This window comes from Phoxinus phoxinus (assembly GCF_949152265.1).
Source record: "Phoxinus phoxinus genome assembly, chromosome: 5".
Classification (NCBI taxonomy): domain Eukaryota; kingdom Metazoa; phylum Chordata; class Actinopteri; order Cypriniformes; family Leuciscidae; genus Phoxinus; species Phoxinus phoxinus.
In genome coordinates this window covers 13,079,862-13,102,428 of record NC_136880.1, presented here as the reverse complement: position 1 = coordinate 13,102,428, position 22,567 = coordinate 13,079,862, and the positions used below count along the sequence as shown (strand labels likewise).

General features: G+C 38.3%; 1 protein-coding gene across 1 annotated transcript; it reads left to right on the top strand.

The window, feature by feature from the left end:
• The first annotated feature begins 1,033 nt into the window (after positions 1 to 1,033).
• wnt3a (wingless-type MMTV integration site family, member 3A) lies at positions 1,034 to 22,015 on the top strand. The gene is made up of 4 exons (XM_079611959.1): positions 1,034 to 1,319; positions 12,573 to 12,814; positions 17,885 to 18,150; positions 18,497 to 22,015. The coding sequence occupies exons 1-4, from the start codon at positions 1,246 to 1,248 to the stop codon at positions 18,974 to 18,976; spliced, it is 1,062 nt and encodes a 353-aa protein (XP_079468085.1). The 5' UTR covers positions 1,034 to 1,245; the 3' UTR covers positions 18,977 to 22,015.
• The last annotated feature ends 552 nt before the right edge of the window (positions 22,016 to 22,567 follow it).

Genomic DNA, 22,567 nt, shown 5'->3' with positions numbered 1-22,567 from the left:
TCTCTGATTAGATCTGCAAGTTAGTTATTTTATTTTAAGACTTTATAATGAGGGAGAACGAAACATTCATTAATTCATTCATCAGCATTTCCTATACAGCCCACTCAACTTGATTTGAGCTTATCCTTTAGATCTATAGACAAGTCTCTGTAAAAGGACCTGTTCCACCACAAACCGCATTTGATCAGGTGTGTAGGATCAATGAATATGAATACACAGGATGAATACACTTCCAGTCGTAAAGACAACACGTGAAAGAAATACTGCAAACGCTTAAAAGAAAGTTTCCGATTTGGGAAATGCGACATTGAAAAAATGCCCTATATTAGGCTATAACATAATATAGGCAGGCCTATCTAATTTTTTCCCCTTCATATTAGGCTATCATCATTGCGATTAACAATTGTTTAAAAAACTTTAACAATTCCATAATCTTAGCATATAAGGAAACTGTAGCCAACAGTTTTAGTTTTATCCCGAGTATATATAGGCTATTATTTTACATTTTTAAAATGTTTTAATTTAATTTGATATTCGAATTGGAAACAAAACACCTGATGTAGCCTATTTACACCGCGATTTATGTAGATGTAGCATTTATAGTACATTAGGCTAAACATTAATAAAATAATTTATTTGATTTATTTTTTTAAATAAGAAAATAGATTAAATCGAATCATTTGAACAGAGCGAAACCAGCAATGTATAGGCTAGGCTGCTGCAAGAAAAACGAACACGAGGCAAGCGAGCAATTCACACGTTTTCATTTTTGCATATGAGGGGCTTTAAATCGGGGGGTGAAATCCGGACAGGTTGTTATAGCTACCCAATCCACAGGGGTCCCCCCACCCACCCGTAGACAACCTTATATATATAACACAGAAAGCCTTGCATGTCCCAATAACTATTAAAACAGTGAGTGTCCTGAGCATTGCGGTTCAGGCTGACTGAGTGACTCTATCATCAGAATTTCGCCCGTGGCAAAAGCCTGTGATTGGGTCCGAATGAAAAGCTGTTCTCAACTTTAATATGTGCCTCATGAACGCGCACAGAAGAAGGCTGTAGGATTATCGGAGAGAAATATCGCTCATAATCATCTCGTGTTCTCTTATTGACACACGCGGGCGAGTGTGTATGCGTGTGCGTGTGTTTGTGTGCGTGTGTGTATGTGTGTGTGTGTGTATGTGTGTGTGCGTGCGTGTGTGTGTGTGCGTGCGTGTCTGTTTAAGCCTAACTTTTTAAAGGATGATATATCTTGGATATTTCCTGTTTCTTTTTTGTGGGCTCACGCGTGTCATGGCAAGCTACCCGATATGGTGGTAAGTTTTATTACCTTTTTAACCTTTCTATGTGAAATACAACGAGTTTGCTAGTCTAGAAAGGGTAAATGACAAGCTTTCAACTTGACAATGATTTGGGGATTGAAAATGTCCATGACGTCAGCTGAACTGGTGATGATATGATGATAGATTACGCGATCTATCTATCTATCTATCTATCTATCTATCTATCTATCTATCTATCTATCTATCTATCTATCTATCTATCTATCTATCTATCTATCTATCTATCTGTCTGTCTGTCTGTCTGTCTGTCTGTCTGTCTGTCTGTCTGTCTGTCTGTCTATCTATCTGTTTGTCTATCTGCCGTGCACCTGTTAATAGTTTGGAGTAAGCAACCGTAAGTAAATTGTTGGATCAACTTTTATCAACATTGACCTACAAGATATGTGTAACAACTCATGTTTAATTTGTTCGTTAAAATGTGCAATTGATTTCTTAAAAGATGTATTAAAAGAGTGAGTAGCTAATTCGTTTTCAACTATTAATAGCCTAAGTTTTAAAAAAAATCTCAGTGATTCAGATGTTGTCTTTTTGTCACTAATATCTGCATTTTATGACAGGCTGGAACTTCTCCAATAGAGGTCTTAAAAGCGCGTTGTCTTTAATAAAACCTAAGCGAGGAACTCATAGTTGTAGCCTATATGTGTAATTTGTAAAAGATCAATGCTTTTAGTGTATCTGTTCAATTTGTTTCGTTAATCAGAGATACACTTAATCTGAATTTAAATTAGGGCTATAACATTTTTAACATTGGATTTTAGTTGTTGTATTTTTATTAACATTATTTCATTGGCAATTGAACGCTTAGTTGTTGTAATAAAATACCTGTAGTAATAATAAAATAAATAGGCAATTGAGGTTGGAAAATTATTTATTGTTAAGAATATGCAGAATTGCATAATCATTTGAGACTATATTTAAAAGAATGTAACAGAAGGTATTTGCCATGAAATATAACTGCTTGTGTAAAAATGTCAAAATTGTGCAAACTTCATACCTGACAGAAACATTCAAGGTGTTCTCCTGAACAGATTTCACTCGTACGCCTATAAGATCATTGTTTCAGGGAGGCAAGACAATAAAGCAGAGTTTTCTCAGTGGTAGTAAAAGCTGTAATTGAGTAGGTCATTAGTCACAGTCCAGGCCACTCTTTTTTGTTAATTGTTGTCTGTCTGACCCTCTTGAGATTTTAAAAGCCGTGCTTTCCTTCTCATTCACAATGCCAATTCAGAGAACAGCATCCAGAAACTTCTGTTGCTTATAATGAGTAGCCAACCCTTGTGAAAAAGAAGTAGCCTACACTTCATTGTATTGAAAATGCACTTGTCATGTACTTCAAATCTTGAAAGAATATATATTTTTTAAACTGCACTTGCACAAAATATAATATTAATGAAATAAGGTCACTTAGGTGGACTTAAAGAGAGTTTCTTAACACAATTCACTTTTAAAAAGTGCACTTTGCATTAAAGTCAAATGAAAAGTTTTACTTTAAGAACTCGTTATGTTTTAATAATCTAGGCTTTAAAGAAGTACACTTATTTCATTGTGTTTACTAACATGCTAAAGCACATGTAAAGCACTGTCTTACAATGTTAACAGTTATCAAGTAAGTTATTGAAAAATACATTTCAAGTTATACAAGTTTGAACAGAAATGACATTAAAGAATAAATGCTTGTCCATTCAACTCTTTTACACTTTAACCATATTTCAAAGACAATAGAAGTAATTATGAAATTACATATAAAGGTGTGATAATAATAATGAACTTTATTTTATTAAGTGCCTTTAAAAGCAGCTTCTCAAAGCGCTGTACACAATATAAGGGATACAATTGAGTGTACTTAAGTCCTATACTCAAGTGGGTCAAAACACTCTTTTTATATTTTTAATTCCATTAAATATCAATTTGAATACATTTTCATTGATTGTAAATAACATGAAATTAGGTCTCCAAAAACAGTACATTTAGCATTTAAGTTTATTATTTCCATAATAAGAATGTTTGAAAAATATGCAAAAGTGCACTTCTTTTTCACAAGGGAACTCAGGGGTGCGCAATACAAGTGCTACACTTACCATCAAGGTTTAAAATTGTCTTATGATACAAGAAGCTATAAAAACACCGAGGTATAAAGCTATCTATACCAATCAATATATATATATATATATATCTGTCAAGCTGTACAGAATGTGCATTGCCTCTGGAGTTTTTTTTTTCAGCTCCAGCCTCAACACCAGCTACCAGCTTATTGGTCAAATGTGAGAATTTAGATGTAGGCCTATCAGGAAAAGTGTGTAGTTTGACTAGATCATTCTATGCTGTTTTTGTTTGTTTGTTTGTTTTTTGGAAGTTTTGCTGCCTCATCTTATTTCAAATTTGCTTCTGGCTGAATGTGAACCCATTTCTCGTGGTTAAAACAATCAGCTTCGGACATAAATAAGGTATGAATATAAAGTCATTGAAGTTTGTTGGATTTTATAGACAGATCGTTCTTTAAGAATCAAGTGCAATAAGTCACAGAGTTTGGGTTTCCCGTAACAGAAGGGACATGCGTGAAAACATACTGAAATCGCTGGGCAATTACCTCAGCAGGGTGGCCTGCGGTTCTCCAGCTGAGAGAGTTATGTATGTGTGATATGATAACCTGCCGCAGGACTGCCCATGTCCATGCAGGGGAGACCTTAAAAGTATTGGTATACAAAAGCGTATCTATACTAATAACCAGCTAATTATATATATAATCTAGACGTTTACCAGCTAATAACATCTAACCCATAACCTAATGTTACAGTTTTGCTTCGGCCACTATAAAGGAGGTGTTCGACGTGGATCAGGTATAGAGACCAGGTTCATGGCTTCCTTCTTCTCCTTATGAGATGGTGTTGCCTGACTGCACCCTAAACACCACCCCCCGCACTCCACCTTAAAAGATAAATACCTGGAGGTGAAAGCTTGCCGCACATTCCTTCTCCCAAACACTTCTCTCTTGATGTCAAAGTCGGCTCTGTGGCCCCGGGGCCTACAAGTAAAGTGGTAATTCAGAGGTGCACTTGCTTGGGCTTGCTGAAATATGCATTAAAACCTAGACTGGATACACTTCAGATGAAAAGTGAGCAAATATATCTAAGACTCCAGAGCAAATGGAAATGTTCATTTCTGTCCTTTTGTCTTTTGATTGCCTGGCTTTAAGATATTTGGGTGGATGTGAAGACAATGCTGTTCTTCCGGGGTGGAGGCAGGATGTCAGTTTGGTCATACTTTCGTTTGGGATATCACAATAAAATATGACAACTTTGCACAAGCACATAGTTTAAAGAATGCTATGAGTTCCACACACCTGATACAAATTAGGACAACCTTAATGCTTGTGCTGCATTCGATTGGTAATATCTGCAGATCATTGTTTAAGAAATACCAGCAATCCAAGCGATACATTATCAATGACTCCGGTTGGCCCAGTGTGCTAAGATACTCCGATCTCTGTTGTGTTGGTCTGAGTTCTTCGTTCTTACTAAACGATGATCTCAATATCATGAGCTACAACAGATGACCGAGGTAGACACACGCCCAAGACAGCTGAGCGTGAGGACATGTCATTTAAACACCTGTTCACCTCACTCAGCGTTGGTGACGTCTCAAATTTATCAGCTTCTGGCAAAGTGCAATAACAAAGTACGAGGTGGTGATTCTAGCCGTCAACAGAGCCTATTAATTATCACTTTAGTCTTGACTGCAGTATACCTGAGGGCTGTCCACGCTTGATGGAACCCACAAACTGTTTGCCAGCTTTAAAAAAAAAAAAAGTAGAAGATAGTTCTAGCTGTAAAAATGATTGGATGATCCATAATTGAAGCTGTCAGTGCATGCACACCTGTGGCATCATGTTGAATTCTACAAGTTGCTTGGCAACAGTTAGCCTAATGATCTAATATTACTCTCGGTCACTTTTCATTGGTTAAGGAAACGCTTAATCAAGACTTACCTGTGAAACGATTGTAACATCCTCTTTTTGCCTTTGTACCGGAACCTCTCAAGAATATGTCCAGATCAAATAAATCTCTTTCTTATTACAGTGGAAAAACAATTAATTGTTGTAATGATTTGTTGTACTGCATTACCACATCATCATGATTTGTTTATACATCATTTATCCTGATTTAAATTAAACATTGTGGATTACAATGTAGTTTTTATTATTCATGTACAATATACAGTTAAAAAAAAGTACAAAAAACCCTCAAAAGTAGAATGCATTTATAATAAGATGAATTAGGGGAAAGGACAAGCATAATGTCACGTTTGCAAACAATGCAAAAAAAAAAAATGTTAACATGCCTGATATAGGCTTAAATGAGGGAATTTATTATTTCATTTTGGGGTTAAATGCAACCAAGGGATATTTTTGTGCAATTTATCCTATTGTTCTAGTCATTTGCAGTCATTTGGCAGAGCCAGGATATTTTCATAGGGGTGGCAAATGTCACTATCAATTCAATATTAAAGTAAATCTAACTATAAAGCACTTGTCTATTTTAGTGCCTACAACTCAACTGAACACAATTCATTTTACTTGATTGTAATTGAGATAGTGATGGAATATAAGAAATAATACTGTGATTTTTTTTACCATTTTTGTTTTATTCAAAAATAACATCATTTTTTTGCAGAACTGCTTTATAGATGAAATGAACTAATTTAATAATTGATTTAAAACGGACCTGAATCAACACTGAACTGACTTTAGCTGAATAACAGCCGAAATGCACAATTTTCCTGTTATCACTAAAGCTACTTTGAAACAATTGTATAAAGCGCTATATAAAGAAAGGTGACTTGTCTTCATCTCCAGGCATATTAATAGATAAGAAGTATGAGCTTCTTTTCTATTAATATGCCTGGAGATGAAGACAAGTTAAAGCTCAACTTGCTCAATCAGTTTGGTTCTGGTTCTCAACACCCCCATAAGCTTGTTTTCTATCATTGCATCCTCGTGGATGAGATGCCGATAGCTATAGTTAAAAGATTAGTCAGCCTTTATTGAAGAATGATCAATGAACTCTTCAATAACTCTGGGTTAGACTGTAAGGTCTATTTCAAAAACATGAAACTGAAAGATAAAACATTCAATATTTCTCAGTGCAAGTGAAGGAAAAAATATGGATCACACTTTATATTAGGTGTCTTTACTATGTACTTACATTTAAAAAAAATTGTTTGGTACAATGTACTTATTTGTGTTCATATTGTATTGCAAAACCCTTTTGCTGCTATTGCGGTGAGATACGGGTAAGGCTAGAAACAGGTTTGGTGCTATGGGTAGGTTTAAGGGTGGGTTAAGGTGTAAGGGAAGGGTTAATAGTGTAATCATAGAAATTAATTACAGGTGTAATTACATTCATGTATGTTGATATCAAATGATTAATCTAAATGTTGGTACATAGTAGCTAAAGACACTTAATGTAAAGTGGGATAAAATCCCCATGTGCATAATGACAAAGTCAGCAGAAAGTAACATAAATCAACATAAATGAGTCATAAGTCAACATAAATGCCAAAATGTAAATTTAGTAATTTTATGCACACTTAAATGTATTCCATTTTTATTAACGCAAAATCTGCACTTATTTTTGAGTATAAATGCACAGTGCTCGCATTTATTTGTCATTAAATTACAGTTAAAAATGATATGTAAATGTGTGCCTTATACTTTTCATAAATTGACCACTTTAATAAATTATTTAGTCATTATATTCACCTGTTGTACATCAATTAGCTCAACCAATGTGACTCAATAGTGTGTCTGACCAGTTGTGAACATCGTGTCCTGCTGAGGGGGCGTAAGTGGAGTTCGGGGGCTCGTGGTGGATGTATTATGGTTGCTGGAGGCGTTTGTGGATATTACTCCCCTTTTTCTCCATTTTCATGTAAAAAATACTGTAGAAAAAAAAAAGTCAAATACATTAATAATAATAAGAATTAGGGGAGGGGGTGTGGAATGTGCTTAATTGTTACAAAAATAAGGTTCCACCAACATGGCTGGTTCCACCAAGCCCTGAAGTGCCTGTTTCCCCGCTGGTTCCGTCCAGTCCTGTATCTCCTGTGATTCCTACCAGCCTCCCACTCCCAATTCCTTTAACTGTCGGTTCCTCAGCCCCACCTCCTCTGGTACTCATCAGTCCCGCTTCATCTCCAGCACAGTATTGTGTGGATCTAGCACAGGACTTCAGGCCACCAGCTACGCCTAGTCCAGAAGATTCTCTAGCTCTGCCTCCAGCATCAGTAACTATCACTCCACCGTCAACCTGTCAACCTGTCGGCTCCACCTTGGCTCCCCCCTCCCTCGGCTCCATCGGAAACCATCATCCTTACGCCTCCACCGGGCTCCCTTGTCCCACAGGCTTGGTCAGATGATGGCTGCGTCTTCTTCCTCAGTCCCACTGGTTCCACCTCAGTCTTCAGGTTCGCATGTTCCACCTCGGAAGCTCGTCGCTGCGGCTCCACCTCGGCCTCCAGTGCCAGCAGTCTCGTGTGGGCTCTTTGGGTGTCAGCTCCTCCTGGGTCTCCATCTCTAGTGGCCGTCCCCAGGGTGGACTCCAGAACCTTCGACTCTACCCTGGGGCCTCCGACATTCCTAGTCCGTTCTCGTTTATGTTACGTTGTGTGTAGTTTGGATATCTCCCTGTTCTCCTGAGTGTTGTTATTAAAAGAGATTATTTTGAATCTCTTTCGTCTTCGTTTACACAGCCTTTTTACACACGCTACCTTAAATATTTACATTTATGCATTCAGCAGCACTTTTATCCAAACCATCTTACATTGCATTCAAGGAGTACATTAGATCAGTTCATGCATTCCCCGGGAATCGAACCAATCTCAGCAATGCATTACTGTTTGAGCTACAGGAATACAATACATATATAACAATTACGCTACATACATGCATGCAAAGTTTTGACACTGCTTTAATCATTTCCACCTTTTAATCATGTAGTATTAACCCAACTTCTCCTTCTTCTTGTACAACTACTGTTCGCTGTTCACCGTTCACCTTCTGAAGCTCCTTTGGCACCTGTGCTTATTTCCGTGTTCGACTTTCGACAGTTTTGTGACTTGCTCCTGGCACTGTGAAGTTGGTGCACGCACCTGAAAGGTCTCTCGTGTTTTATGGTTAAAAAAGGATAGTTCTACATCTAAATAAACTCAGTTCTTGCCAAGAAAAAGAGACAGAAATGCCAGATGTGTTGGTGTGGCCAAGCTTTGTTCATTGGTGGCCCCCTACCTAGTTCCGCCCTTGGGTGGCTCTGAGGTTGGTTGTGTATTTGTATGCATGTAAAAGAAATGCATGTAAGAGTGTGAGACAGACAGGGTGGGCGGGGGGACGTAAACGTCCCATGCCATTGGTTTGAGAGGCTACTTGGCCCCTGAGGCGAAGGACTGACAAAGGCTAAAAAAAGGTCAAATTGTAATAGGAGTTACTTAGTGAACAAATCCTCATAGTTTCGCTACACCCTGCTAGATGAGGTTAGGATCTTCTCTCGAACCAGTTTCATTCAAGTTCCCTCTTGTTTTGTGCTCTCTTAGTCTTTAAAGTAAAATTCAGATTAAGCTCCTCTCTAAGAAAGATGTAAAAATGCCTGACTCATAGTAAAATAATGCTAGGGATCAACTTATACAAAGCATAACCTATTGAAGTCAGTTTAGACTAGAGCGGTCATATAAATGACATCAAAGAGTACACCATGCCGCAGAATAACAAGGAAGTTGTTAGCTGCCTAGCAATGACTAGTATGTGTACTTCTTTAGTTCACATTTCTCGAGCATGATTCCACAAGTACTTTTTGTACTCTTTTACAAAGTCCCAATTAATGAACTACGGTGATATACAATGAAATTAGTGATTTGCTTTAGGCCAACATGGTTGATCAAAGTCACCATTCGTTTCCTTTACAGCCAGAGATCCATAACTTCCCCCCAGAACAATGGATGAGAGGAAGTGATGTGGAATGCAGCAGGTATAGGAACTGGTTGGTGGCACATCAGCTGATGAGGGAGTGGTGTAGTCTTTGTCATTGAGAGAGCCCTTCAGGTCTAATCACTACAGGTCAGGGGTCACTGAGGGGACCACTTGTTGTGATTAGTAATCAGCTCATAACACAGGTCAACACACAGCTAATTGAGACTGCTCACACCTTTACAGACAGGTCCCTTTCATTCGTCAAGCATTTGTCAAATTTCATATGTTAATAAAAAAAGCAAATAAATATGTTAATATTTAATATCCAAAATGTTTAAACATAAATGTTTAGCATACTTTTTTGTAATTTTTCATTTTTGTAGAGGTGTTCCGCGAAGTCAACCTCTGTTTCTGTTTCAAAGATGAAATTGTTTGTATCTGTTTCTGTATGTGGATAAAACCAGGGGTGGGTGCTTTAACCGGAACCAAACTACATTGCCCGGCCAAATTTTTTTTATTTGCGTTTAGGGTTTAAATAAACAAGTGCTTTAGAATTGTACAAATTTATGCACATCATATTTATTTCGATCAAAAGGTGCATCAATATTTGGTCAATATCTTGTATTGGTAATGTCAAGAGTCAAGCACTCTGAAAAGTCTCCTCCAGCAAAGACTTTCCCAAAGACTTTCAGTGAGTTTAAGATCTGGACACAGAGGAGCCGATTCATGTGTGAAAATTATTCTTCATTCTCCTCAAAACCATTCTTTCACTGTTCAAAATTAATGGAGCCTGATGAATCTTGACATTTTCATCCTGGAATATGGCCATGATGTGTCTTCCTACATCAGGTTGTTTAAGAAATTAAAAGCTACAGTCCATCAGTTCGGGTTAGAAGAACTGTTGCCAAACATATAACATGCTATAAACACAATAATCACTGCAATAATGATCCAGTCAATCATAGACTCTTAAGCATTTGTCTATTTAAATCCAAACAACACTTTTTTTGTCCGCTGTCCCACCAGCGGACAGGCAGGACATGTTCCCAAAAAACATGAAAACTGACATTGGGGATGTCTGAATATGTACACCTTAATGAATGAGGCTTCTGCTTACGTATTTCTGCGTGTCTAATGTTTTTAGCGCAGCCTTTACAGGAAATCAGCATTCAGTGTGTCTGTTTGCAGCAACAACTTCAAATGCTCGGTGCTGCACATCAGAAACTGCTGTGCTCATTTTTATTCATAGAGTTTGCACTCATTTACTTTCCACACTCACTATTGCATTGTAACTTGTAGTTGTTTATCTAAAATACCTTGCTGTCACCTGGTTTGCCTGTTCTCCAGAAAGAATAACACTGAAAAAAAAACAAGTGAAATTTACATAATTTTTCTTTTGCAAGTCAAATCTACTTAACTAAGTTAAGTAAAATAAACAAAGAAAATAAGTACTTAGCTTGGCAGTTAAAGTTTGCTTACTTTGCAATATTCTGTTTCAAGTACATTTTACCCAAATAATAAATAATATAACACAGCATTAAGCCATGATTTTAACGTGTATGCTTAACATCTAAGTAAATATTACTGTAGATATTCTGTAGACAATATATCTACATAATAGAAGTGATGTGGTACACACCACAACCGAACACAGAGATATCAATACTTGGTACACAACACACAATTCTCTGAACACAAATGAATATATTTTTTTATGAAATCTGAGAACTTTCTGTACATTCTATAGACACTTTGATACTTCAAAAAGTTCATAAAGAGATTGCAAAACTAATCCATATGAATTGAGCGGTTTAGTACAAATTTAGTACAAATCAGTCAAGTCAAGTTAAGTCACCTTTATTTATATAGCGCTTTTTACAATACAGATAAGTGATAACAGGAAACTAATGCCACAACGTTTGTTTCTAGAAGAAAATAGCGTCATAGTCCAGCTTAAGTAAGTTCAGTGATGGTTAATTTTTGTTGTTAAATAGTTCATTTAGTTAATTTATATATATATATAGCCGCTCTGGAGAAAACCGCAATGTCATCGTCCAGCTCAGTTGAGTTCTCAGATAATGTTGGAAACAGTAGCAATGCACCAATAGTACCGACAGCTGACAAACTTTCCACAACATTGCAATGGAAACTCTGAATTGTAAGTGAAAAACATGCCAGCACATGTCACATCTGAGCCGTGTGTCATCAAAGAATGGTCGAGTTCAAACTATCCTCTGATGCTCAGCCAGACCAGTGCACACTGTGTCATTACGGGAAGCCACAGACCTATTTCACTTTTGGACAGTTTAAGGATGTCGGTGGCCCTTAATGACAAGGTACCTGTCGCGCACTGTGAATCCTTAATCAGTATACTACTCCTGTCTCAGCTGGCGCTTTTATGTTTGTTTACCACTTAGCAATGTGTTATGGCTTTATCTGAACCCCTCCCACAAAGCAAAAGATCTTCAATGCCTGTGACAGGTTCAAACAATACAAGCCACAGTAGATCTTACTGCAAAAGTTTTGAACTGCTGTGGTACAACGCAAAGTGTCAATGCCAATTGATCTCCTCCTTTTTGGACTTTGAGTCCACTTTGATCTTATAATTGTTCTAATTACACAGTTTTTGGCTATTTCAGCCAACCTTGTAAATGATACACCCGTTATAATGCTGTAAGCATGTGTAGTTAGTAAAGAAGGGTCTGTGTTTTAAGCTAATTTTAAATTAAAATTCCAATCGAAATATGAGCATCAAATGTTCCGGTTTGGATGTAGGACCGCAGCATTGAATGTTAGCGTACTGACAGGCTACTTAACTAGCCAAACCAGAGAGAACACCTGGGTAAACCATCTCAACCAGACACATTCATGCTAAACAGGTCCCATCCATAAAGAGCAAACCACCACAAAGAGGCTGACTAGCCTTTTTGTTCTAAAATTGGTCTTTTCAGGATATTCATTCATTCTGCACTTTATCTCTAGATACGCAAAGCTACTATATTTGTTTCAAATCTGCGCATTTTGTCGGTAATCAAGACAACATTCATAAATGAGATAGCAATGCAAGAGAAAGCAAGAAAAAAGACTGTTGCACTGAATTTTCCAAAGAGGTTTGGGGTTGGAGTCATGGTTAGTACGAAGTTATTACGTCGTTATTATAATTACTATAGTAAGTACATAGTATGCACATAGCAGGAGTGTAAAATTAAGTTCTAACCAAAATCTGGTTTGTACTAGTCAGTTGCTCACCTCCATGTTTTCCTTGGCAGGTCTTTGGCGGTGGGACACCAGTACACTTCTTTGGGTAGCCAGCCCATCATGTGCAGCTCAATTCCTGGTCTGGTGCCCAAACAGCTCCGCTTCTGCCGCAACTATGTGGAAATCATGCCTAGTGTGGCGGAGGGGGTGAAAATCGGCATCCAAGAGTGTCAGCATCAGTTCCGTGGCCGCAGATGGAATTGCACCACTATCAATGATAACCTGGCCATCTTCGGACCAGTGTTGGATAAAGGTAAGAATACGATAAGAGAATCCATGGGAATTAATGGGGATTAGAGATAGTTGGGAACAGAACAGGAATTGCCTCTTGTAACAACCATTCCCATACAGGACGTTATCAATGATTTGCAATGGTGGTCAACCAATATGGGTTTATTAATAGTAGTCTATACTATGCAATATTAATTATAAAACAGATGATTTCAAATATACATATGCTGCTTTTAAATGTTTTGGCTGATTCTTATAGATGTAAAAAAAAATCACTTATGAATTTAAAAAAGCCACAGTTTCTACATTTTTAAGAGCAGGATTGTGATCAGCCTTTTTCCACCCCATAATGAAGGCTAGCTGAAAATCATATTTCACTCTGTGTTTCTTTGTATTCAGTGGCTATGTAACATTACGGCTTCTCAATTACAACAAAAGTCCCTGTTTGCACACAGCTCTGATTGCTGAGATTACTCTGTTGTTCTGTGCACATTATTTATTTGCTGCTCTCTAATCCCACTCTCAATGGGCATTAGTCAGGTGCACTGGACTATGACCGTTTGTACAGATGTAGTGATGCACGCGTGTAAAGTGGGTGGGACATGTTTTGTTTGTTTCTGTCGAAGGGAATCCCCACATTTCTCATTGCGTTTGTCCCGGCACAGTAAAAGTAATGCATCTCCCAGCGGCAACACACTGACGCTCCTTAAAGGCACTTCAGAAGTATCTCACTGTGTGTGTAACACGCACACATAAACAGACATACTTCACCGCTCAAATGGATTACATTGCCAGCTTGTGTGTTTGTCTAAGGTGAAGTTATGAATGTGTTGTTTTGGTCTTTAATCAGTTGGGATTCTTGTCTGAGGCACAAGTCTGTGCATAACACATAGTTTAGGGTTATGTAGATTTGAGGTGGCATTTTCAAATCAACTATTTTGCTAAGGTAAGCATTATTGCTATGCTGTTGATCATACATTATACAACTGTAACTTGACAAGGTACTCATAAGTATTGAACTAAACTACAGTTTAAACTAATTGGTGTGTTTGAGGTTAATATTTTTTAAATACATAACTATCAAGTGATTTATTTATTCATGTTTTTATATAACTTAGTCGAAATCAGTGATAAATAGCCACATTTAAGTAAATATAACATAAAATTAAATGATTGTACAATAGGAATATTATTTACCACTACAAAAAAAACAGTAAAAATAGATTGAACCTTTTTCTTTTAAACTGGTTTAAAAACAAACTAATTCACTTAAGCAAATCGGACTTCCCAGTGAGAAAAGGGGTATTTTAGGCCAGTTTTGGGGTTTTATTTTATTACCGGTTCTCTTGGCTTAAAGCTTTGTGTGAAATACTATATTACAGCGATGTAATATTTGTCACATAATACCATTACACTTTGTAGAAGGAGCTTGTAGAGTAGCTACTGGAAAAATGACTCAGTTTTTAAAACAGCTGAGCTACTGTAAGGATATAGTTAGGTTTTCAATTCGTAATTTCAATTCAATTGCTCTGGAATATCTAGATTTGAAAAAAAGTAGAGATGTGTTTAATAGGCTTTTGGCTACCTGTTGCTGCTTTTATTCCCAACTGTTGTATCAGTTCCCCTCTCATTGTCCTGGAAAAATGAGGGGTCAGGGTACAAGGGGCCAAAGCCCATCGAGGAGCCGCAGTTGGGATGAACCGGCTACGGTGGAAGGCGGTGTCAGCCGAGCCAATTGCTTTTAATAAACTCTCAAGCAATTGTTACATTGATGGAGAGGGCTTGAGCCCAAGCGGGTCACTGATGATGGGAGGACTGCTCAGGTCTTCTCCATTGTAGTGTTAATAGCCACTCTATATCCCCTGCAGTTCCCCCTCCTCCGGTCTAAATTGAAGGGGAGATTGGTCTGGGACAGGGGTGATGGAGGTTTAAACCAGGTCAGTCATCGGGGTCCAGGGGTGGCTTTAGTAAATCATTTTGATTGGATTAAAGCTTCTGAAGCTCTTAATAATGTGAGAGGTCAAAGCGGGCAGATTAAGTGCTTTGTTGGGGGCGGTTTAAGGACCGCGTCGAAGCTCAGAAGCTTTTCATAGAGCTTAAAGAAGAGCACCTCTCACTTTCGCTCCTTTGTGACTAACGCTGTCACTTTTGCGGAGCTAGTGCTATTGTGTGGTGGTGTTAATGTCTGCGGTGCAGACGGATATGTGCCGGTTTCCTCCTCTGTTTTGTGCTGGGCTGAATGGAGCGCTGATCTTTAATAGGTCTTCAGTGGCTTGTTACTGACAATCACATAACTGTCTGAGATCTGCTCTGGTACTTTCAGCAGACATGTTTCTTCAGCATTTGCAGAGAAATGTACTTTCTCCTATGAAGTGACAGTCTGGCCCTGTATGGCAATCAGGAAATGTTTGTTTAAGCATCCCAATCACTGGCTCAACGCATGACATGATTTAGGGCGGGATCTGTTTGCTTGTCCTTTGGCAGATGAGGGGAATTTTCTGGAAACCTGTCTGAAAAAAAGTAAGTTTCAGTGGGGACACAGGAGCAGAAAGTCACTTCTCATTTAAAGGCCTTTATTTTTGATACTTTTACTGACGCATACCATTTGTCAGCTTTCTTTGGTTACCTAGTCACTAACTTATGCATGGAAAATCGGTCTGTTTTGCCACCAAGCATTGCTTGTTTTTGTACGCCTGCTGTATTGCATTGTTTTGCAAAGGTAAACTGCCTCTCCAATCTCAGCCTCATCTCTCTATTTTACAGTGTTGCCCCGGGCTACGTCTGCATCAGCGCTCATTAATTTACAATAACCAAAGTGTCAAAACATGGCCCACTGGAATCCGCTCGCGATGAAAGGAGAGTCAGCGCAGGTGTTCTAGAAGAGTGTGATGAACACACCTTTAGCAGATAACGTTGCCAGTCGCATGCGAGCTGTAATTGGACACCAGAATTAACGTGTTCTTACTGTCACTTGAGATTTCTGTTGTTACTGAAATCAGACAGTTAAACTGAAAAGTGGTTATTTACACACAAATAACTTTGTGGCCTAGTGGCATTTTACGTACATGTACCTCTATATTGTCTTTGTGATATTTCTTTGCAATTTCCTCAGACATTTAACAAGCAATAAAATTGCATTTGGGTGTCAATGAAACCCCTTTTTTATTGGAATTCCTTAAGGGCCATCACCACGTTGGCCACCACCACAAAGTCAAGTAAAGGAATCCCATGACTCTTAATGCTAACACCCTCATCTAAACCAACTTTGCACGAGGTCAAGCTACCCGGGTTATGACCTCTGCCCTCAGGAGGAGAAACTGTTACAATTTAGGATGTACTGAGAGCACCATGCCTTTCATCAAATGCATGTTTAACTGTGCATGGGGGAGGTCTGCTCACCGGCATATCATTAACTCTGCGCAAGAAAGAAAGAATGGGGTGTGGCAAACTGAGTTGATGGTGGGACCTTAGCCCCGCCTCCTGCTGGGCCCAACTCACCACAGAATATCTAGGCGACCATAAGATTAAGCCAGAGAGAAAGCTCCTTTCACAATTCACACGCCCTTTAGATTGTTTTATTAAACCATTTCAATGGGGATTTCCCCGTCTGCCGACAAGTGGGGTCCAGCCAATGCATAGTTCTCTGTTGCTATGACTTAACTTGGTCCCCACTAATCACTAGCAAGGGCAAATTTCATATAAAATATCGGGGGGCTTTTGTGTGTGTAATTCACCATGACAGTGGCAGCACAATGGGGGATTCAGGATCCCAGCAGGTAACAGGGACCACTTGCCATGTGAGCGTCCAGCAAAGTTAGCCAGAAGGTGGGCAGCAGGGGCCAACTGTTGTCACAAATAATCAGTCTAATCGGGCTTCACCTGCATTCTTTTCTCAGGTAAAGACTCCCTACCACTCTGAAGTGTCTTTATGTCTCCTATTTATCCATTTTTGATCCATTGTTCCTCTGGATATTAATCTGCCCCCTCTTTCCCCCAATGCTGTCTCTCCTTTATTCCCCCGATCAGTCTGCCATTTTATTGTCAGACAGCCGTATTTGACCCACATTTTATTGGCTTCCTGATCATAAAACATAGGCCACTCAGTTAGTTTTAAATTGTAATTTAATGGCCCTTTCAGACCTGGCTATTGGCCCCCAGTCACTGTATGATTTAGTTGATGGATATGGAAGCAGAAGTTGCTAGTTTGAGCAAGATAAATCAAAGGCATTGTGCTATAGGTAAAAAACAGCAACTGATATAAGTTTTAATATTTTTGTAGTTAAGAACAAAGAAACATTGTTTTGGGTGGTAATTTCAATCGAAACATTCAAAGGCACCAAATCTCTTTGTCATTATAATTAGCATTAAGGAATAAGAAAGACTTGTGGCCAGTTTTGCAACATCATTATCTCTAGCCTTGATTTCTCCAACCAGTTGAAACCTGCAACAAAGGAAGACTTGATTCACGTCTCCATAGCCGTTTCCTCTCTCCAGCAAGTGCAAGACTGCACAAGACCACTGAGTATTTATCAAAATTACCAACCTCATTAGCTGTCTCTTGGAAAATGCTTTTAAGTTTGTATGGGGCCCTCGTCAGCTAGAATTGTCATAAAATCCCCTGTTAGACAGAATGTTGGATCATCTTTGAGATTATAATCAACCAAAAACTTGCATTGTTCATTCTTCGAATTAATTCTGAAAGTAACGCGCTGGGTCTTGTTACCACAATTCGACAGTGAGTCTTAGCTATGAGTAATACGGGTCTATTTCTCCATCTCAGTGTTGCTTAATTGAGTCTTTCTAATTATAGACTTGTCAGCCTTGTATTTACCTTATCTGAAAGGATATGCTTGGTCTTCCCTGACTCATGCCTCAGTAATGCTTCACCTTGTACACAAAGAGACCTGAGTGAACTGCCTTTACCTACAAATTTAACCACATGCTCATAAGAGGTTTCATTGAATTGAGTATTTTTATGGGAAGAATAATGTCTTGACAAAGAATTTAATCTCCCAATTAACAATAACTTCTCTATAACGTCCTGATGTGTAACTCATGGAACATTGCTTGTTTTCTCTGTACATTTCCATAGCCACCAGAGAGTCAGCATTTGTCCATGCAATTGCCTCAGCGGGGGTAGCATTCGCTGTGACGCGGGCTTGCTCCGAGGGCTCTGCCACCATCTGCGGCTGTGACACGCGGAGGAAAGGACCACCAGGCGAGGGCTGGAAGTGGGGTGGCTGCAGTGAGGATGTGGATTTTGGCAGCATGGTATCACGAGAGTTTGCAGATGCTCGTGAGAATCGGCCAGACGCTCGATCTGCTATGAATCGTCACAACAACGAAGCTGGACGTGTGGTGAGCATTTTTTTCCTGGTTATGCTGGCCTGATCCTAATAAAACCCTGCTGAAAAGCCCAAAAATGCCTTTCCACTCTGGTTCAGATTAGTTTATTCAGCTTTCTGGTGGGTTAGTTTATGCTCAGGTTTAGTATATGCTTAGGTTAGTTTAAGCATATTCTTTCTGAAAACAAGTCAATTTGAATAATTTACAAATGCCTGGTCAGGAAACCAAGGGACTAGCATACAAAACGCTTGTTTTTTTCCCAGTATCGTAAAATTGCAAATTGAATTGCTTCTATGGTAAACATATAGCATGCAAAACAGTGCTAAGATCTATATTCTGTTTTCCTATTTTTTCCTAGTCAATCACTGACCACATGTACCTGAAATGCAAGTGTCATGGACTTTCGGGCAGCTGTGAGGTGAAAACTTGCTGGTGGTCGCAGCCTGACTTTCGGGTGATAGGCGACTACATGAAGGATAAGTATGATAGCGCATCCGAAATGGTGGTGGAGAAACATCGGGAATCACGAGGCTGGGTTGAGACCTTACGGCCAAAGTACACCTTCTTCAAGCCTCCTATTGAAACTGACCTTGTCTACTATGAAAGCTCACCTAACTTCTGTGAACCAAACCCAGAAACCGGCTCCTTTGGCACACGTGACCGTATCTGTAACCTGACATCACACGGCATCGATGGCTGCGACTTGCTCTGTTGCGGTCGAGGCCACAACACTCGAACTGAGAAACGCAAGGAGAAATGCCACTGCATTTTCCACTGGTGCTGCTACGTGAGTTGCCAGGAGTGTACGCGAGTTTATGATGTCCACACATGCAAGTAAACACCAAACAAACCAAAACTAGATTGGACCAGATTAGACATTTGGGGTTGTGAACATTCGAGGGCCTTTCGCCAAAACTTGTGGGCTGAGTTGAATTGAGTTTGTGGTTTCACTAATAAGACAATCACAAAAAAGATACAATGGACAGTAAAGTAATTCTAAAAGGCCTTCGATAAGAATGCTGTTTAAACAGACAAAAAGATAAACCCATAAATCCTTTATTTTCCACCTGGGCCATTGTTGAGGACAAACACGGGCCTGTGGCTCAGCTTTGGAAGGGACTAATCGTTTCCAGTCTGATATGGGAGGGGATAAGTGATGGATCAGATTACTAGAGACTCAGGCCCTAGGGACCTTGACCAATTGTGTCTCCAAGAAAAGAACAGAAAATCTTTAAAAGGGAAGAGGTCTTATCGGCACGTGGCAGCAAACTCAGATGGGAGAACTCTGAAAAACAAATGCAGCATAAACCGAATACCAGGGTTTGCCCACAAGCACCTCTGAAATATGTTTATAGTTGCATTTTTAACAATAGCCTTACTACTAACACCATTAAAGAAGCTATTTGTGTCTTATTTTAATACATATTTTAAAGTGCATTCCAACATACCTGAATACCAGCAAACAACCAATTAACAAATTCCTTTACAATATATAATTCACTTTATGTTGTTTCTGTGTGTAAGACCAAACATTGAACTTATTAGGTTGAGTTTATAGTAAGTTACTAACATTAGGTTATGAATGCACTTGTCCCTGAGTGAATTTCCATTCATTGTATGTCATTGTTTTTCTTGATATGATTTTAGAACTCATTGCACATATCAAGTCCTCTTCTAACTAATGTTTCGATTGCTTGGTCCAAACCAGAGTTCACTTGCTCCCCCTTTTTTTCCCTGACCTTGCTGGATTGTGTTCACACTGTGTTTTTGAATCCGAACCATGGTATGTTTGCGTCATCAATTCAGCAGCTGTTTACCCCTGTTGCTAGTTAACAACTACATGGGAGAAGGCTGCAAAATGGACAGCCAGGCTCAGTTCTGTACTTTGTTTTTTGAATCTTTGGTTTTCTTTCATAACCATCAACACAGAACAACACACAATCAATAGTAGTTCACTTCAATGATTTAGGACAATTATGTTCATATCACACCACAGACTATAAAGTGGACTCGAGTTTAGGTTCATGAGTGCGCATCTGAATTCGGAAATCAGCGTTCTCGTTGTCCAACTCGTCCAAACAAACCGAACTCTGACGTCAAACTAGTCCGGGTGTGCTCCAAAAGTGCTAGTGTGAAAACACCCAGTTTTCCCCAAAGATCAATACTCTATTAAAGCGGGGGGGAGGAATGTCAGCACTTCTATCTTGAAATGGAGCATGATATTAAATTGCCCTATTTGTATGTGACAGTATTATTAATATTTCACAGACAGAGAGGTTTATGACATTTCAGAATGAATATACAAGGTAATTGTGCCTTTATACACTAGTTGAAACATTACATGCAGGGTCCAAAATTAACAATCAAATGTGCCAAGTGTCAAATGCAGGTAAATAATAATAATTATTTTTATTATTTTCAAAAGAAACTACCGGTAATGCTAAACAGAAGAGCAGGTGGTGAAAGGTGGTCAGAAGATCAAGACCACTTTGACAGGTGGTGAAAAGTTTTATTGTTATTATAATTTTTGTTTGGTAAAAGGTTAATTTTGGACCTTGATTATAGGTTTTGTTTCTGCTATGACAAAATGAATTTAGTTTTTATTCACAATTGTAATACTCAAGTATTTTTCACATCTGTCTCTTAATAGCCATTATAAGTGAATCCATGACCAAAATTAATGTTTTTTTATTATTGTGACTTTACCTACCCAGTTTGAATGTTAGCAGCAGTGCAGAAACTAAATGAACTACTTTCATTTATAATGCTGCTAACTATTTACAGGTTTGTTGTTATATTTATGTGTGATTATGTGCTTGTGGATTCGTTTTTCTCTGTGTAAATCTACTGTAAGTATCTTGATGTTTGTATGTAAATGTGTCTGTATATGTGCATGACTCTTTGTTTTCTTCTTTCTGTGAAAGACACTGTGTAAGCATAGTTAACAACTAAAATGTGAAGTTTTCTACTAATGGAATCTTGATAGAGTTTGTATTCGTTAACCAAATAGAGATATTCTAACACTTTTACATTTCCTTTTGAACAATAGCTTGTAAACTGTATGTACTGTATGAAAACTGAGATGCATTGAATATGGTGTTATTAAAAGCCACGGTATATTTTGACAAAGTAGTAATGAAAAATTATATACAACTAACTTTCTGAAGAATATGTTGTGATCATACCTATGGTCCTGTGTGTAAGTATCTGTATCTAGTAACCATACCCTGCAATATATTAACTATAAGTCAGTCAAATATCGCAGGGAAATGTGAGAAGGCAGAGATAAAACCCCGGCTTGTAAAATTATTTGGCAGAAGTTCTTTTCACAGATCTTTCCTCAAAGATGAATGAACTCAAGTTTTCTCTTGCCCATCTCACACTGATTTAATCTCTCATCAATCAGGGATCATTTCAAAGCACATGCCCTATTCAGCACAAAGCTTTATTTAACATTATGATCCGCCCCTAACTACAAAATCAATACTTCTTGTTTTTATGTGTACATCACTGCATCTAAATTCCGATTGTTTGCTTCCACACAGTTCAATTTGTATTCTAAACACGGTCTTAAATTCCAAAGTTTTGTACAGACTAGTTCTGTGTTTATGGATTTCTAAAGTCGGAGGATTTTTTATGATTATTTATTTTACTGTAATGTATATATTAGTAAGAGTATATATTTGCTGACAAAAGATTATTACTTGTTCGGAAAAAATGTTGTTTTGTGTAACAGTTTTACCAGCAACCAGAAACTGTTGTTGCTGCTTTTTTTCCACTGACCACGTAGGATGCACTGTATGTCCTGCTCTCTGTTATTAGAATTCTAGCTGTTAATGTTATAACCAAATTAAATAAAAATTACAAGCAAATTTTCATTTTTCGTCATTGATTTTTTTTATTCAATGTGTTTTTGCTTCATGGACCCAGATTTGATATTTGACATCAAGTTACATGTCAAAGTTTAATATTTCGATTTAAGGGTTGGAGTAAAACTAAATATGAGTAATAGTATAGTCGTGTTTGAAATTGTTTGCAAGAGCAAAAACTATTTAAAATATGCAACTGTGACTATAACTACACTATAACTTTCAATTCATGTCATGATCAAGCTCTGTATTAACATGAGGATAAGGGACAATGAGTAGACAGGGTGCATCTCATTTCTTATGTGCATCCTCGCTTCCTTTCCTTGCGTCTTAGCTCCACCCTCTTAGGATGCAAGGGAAGGATACATCTGTGTATCCTCGCTCATGACTCCTCAGGAAGCTTCTAGCTCCAATTAGAGAATTGAAATGTCCTTCAAGATGGCGGAGTTCGATAGGCTGGTGGAAGACGGAGTGAGGAAACAAGGAAGCATCAATTTGAGTATTGAGAAGCACCCACAGTGTAACTACGTTTTTATTGATGTTCTGTATAGTCACTACAA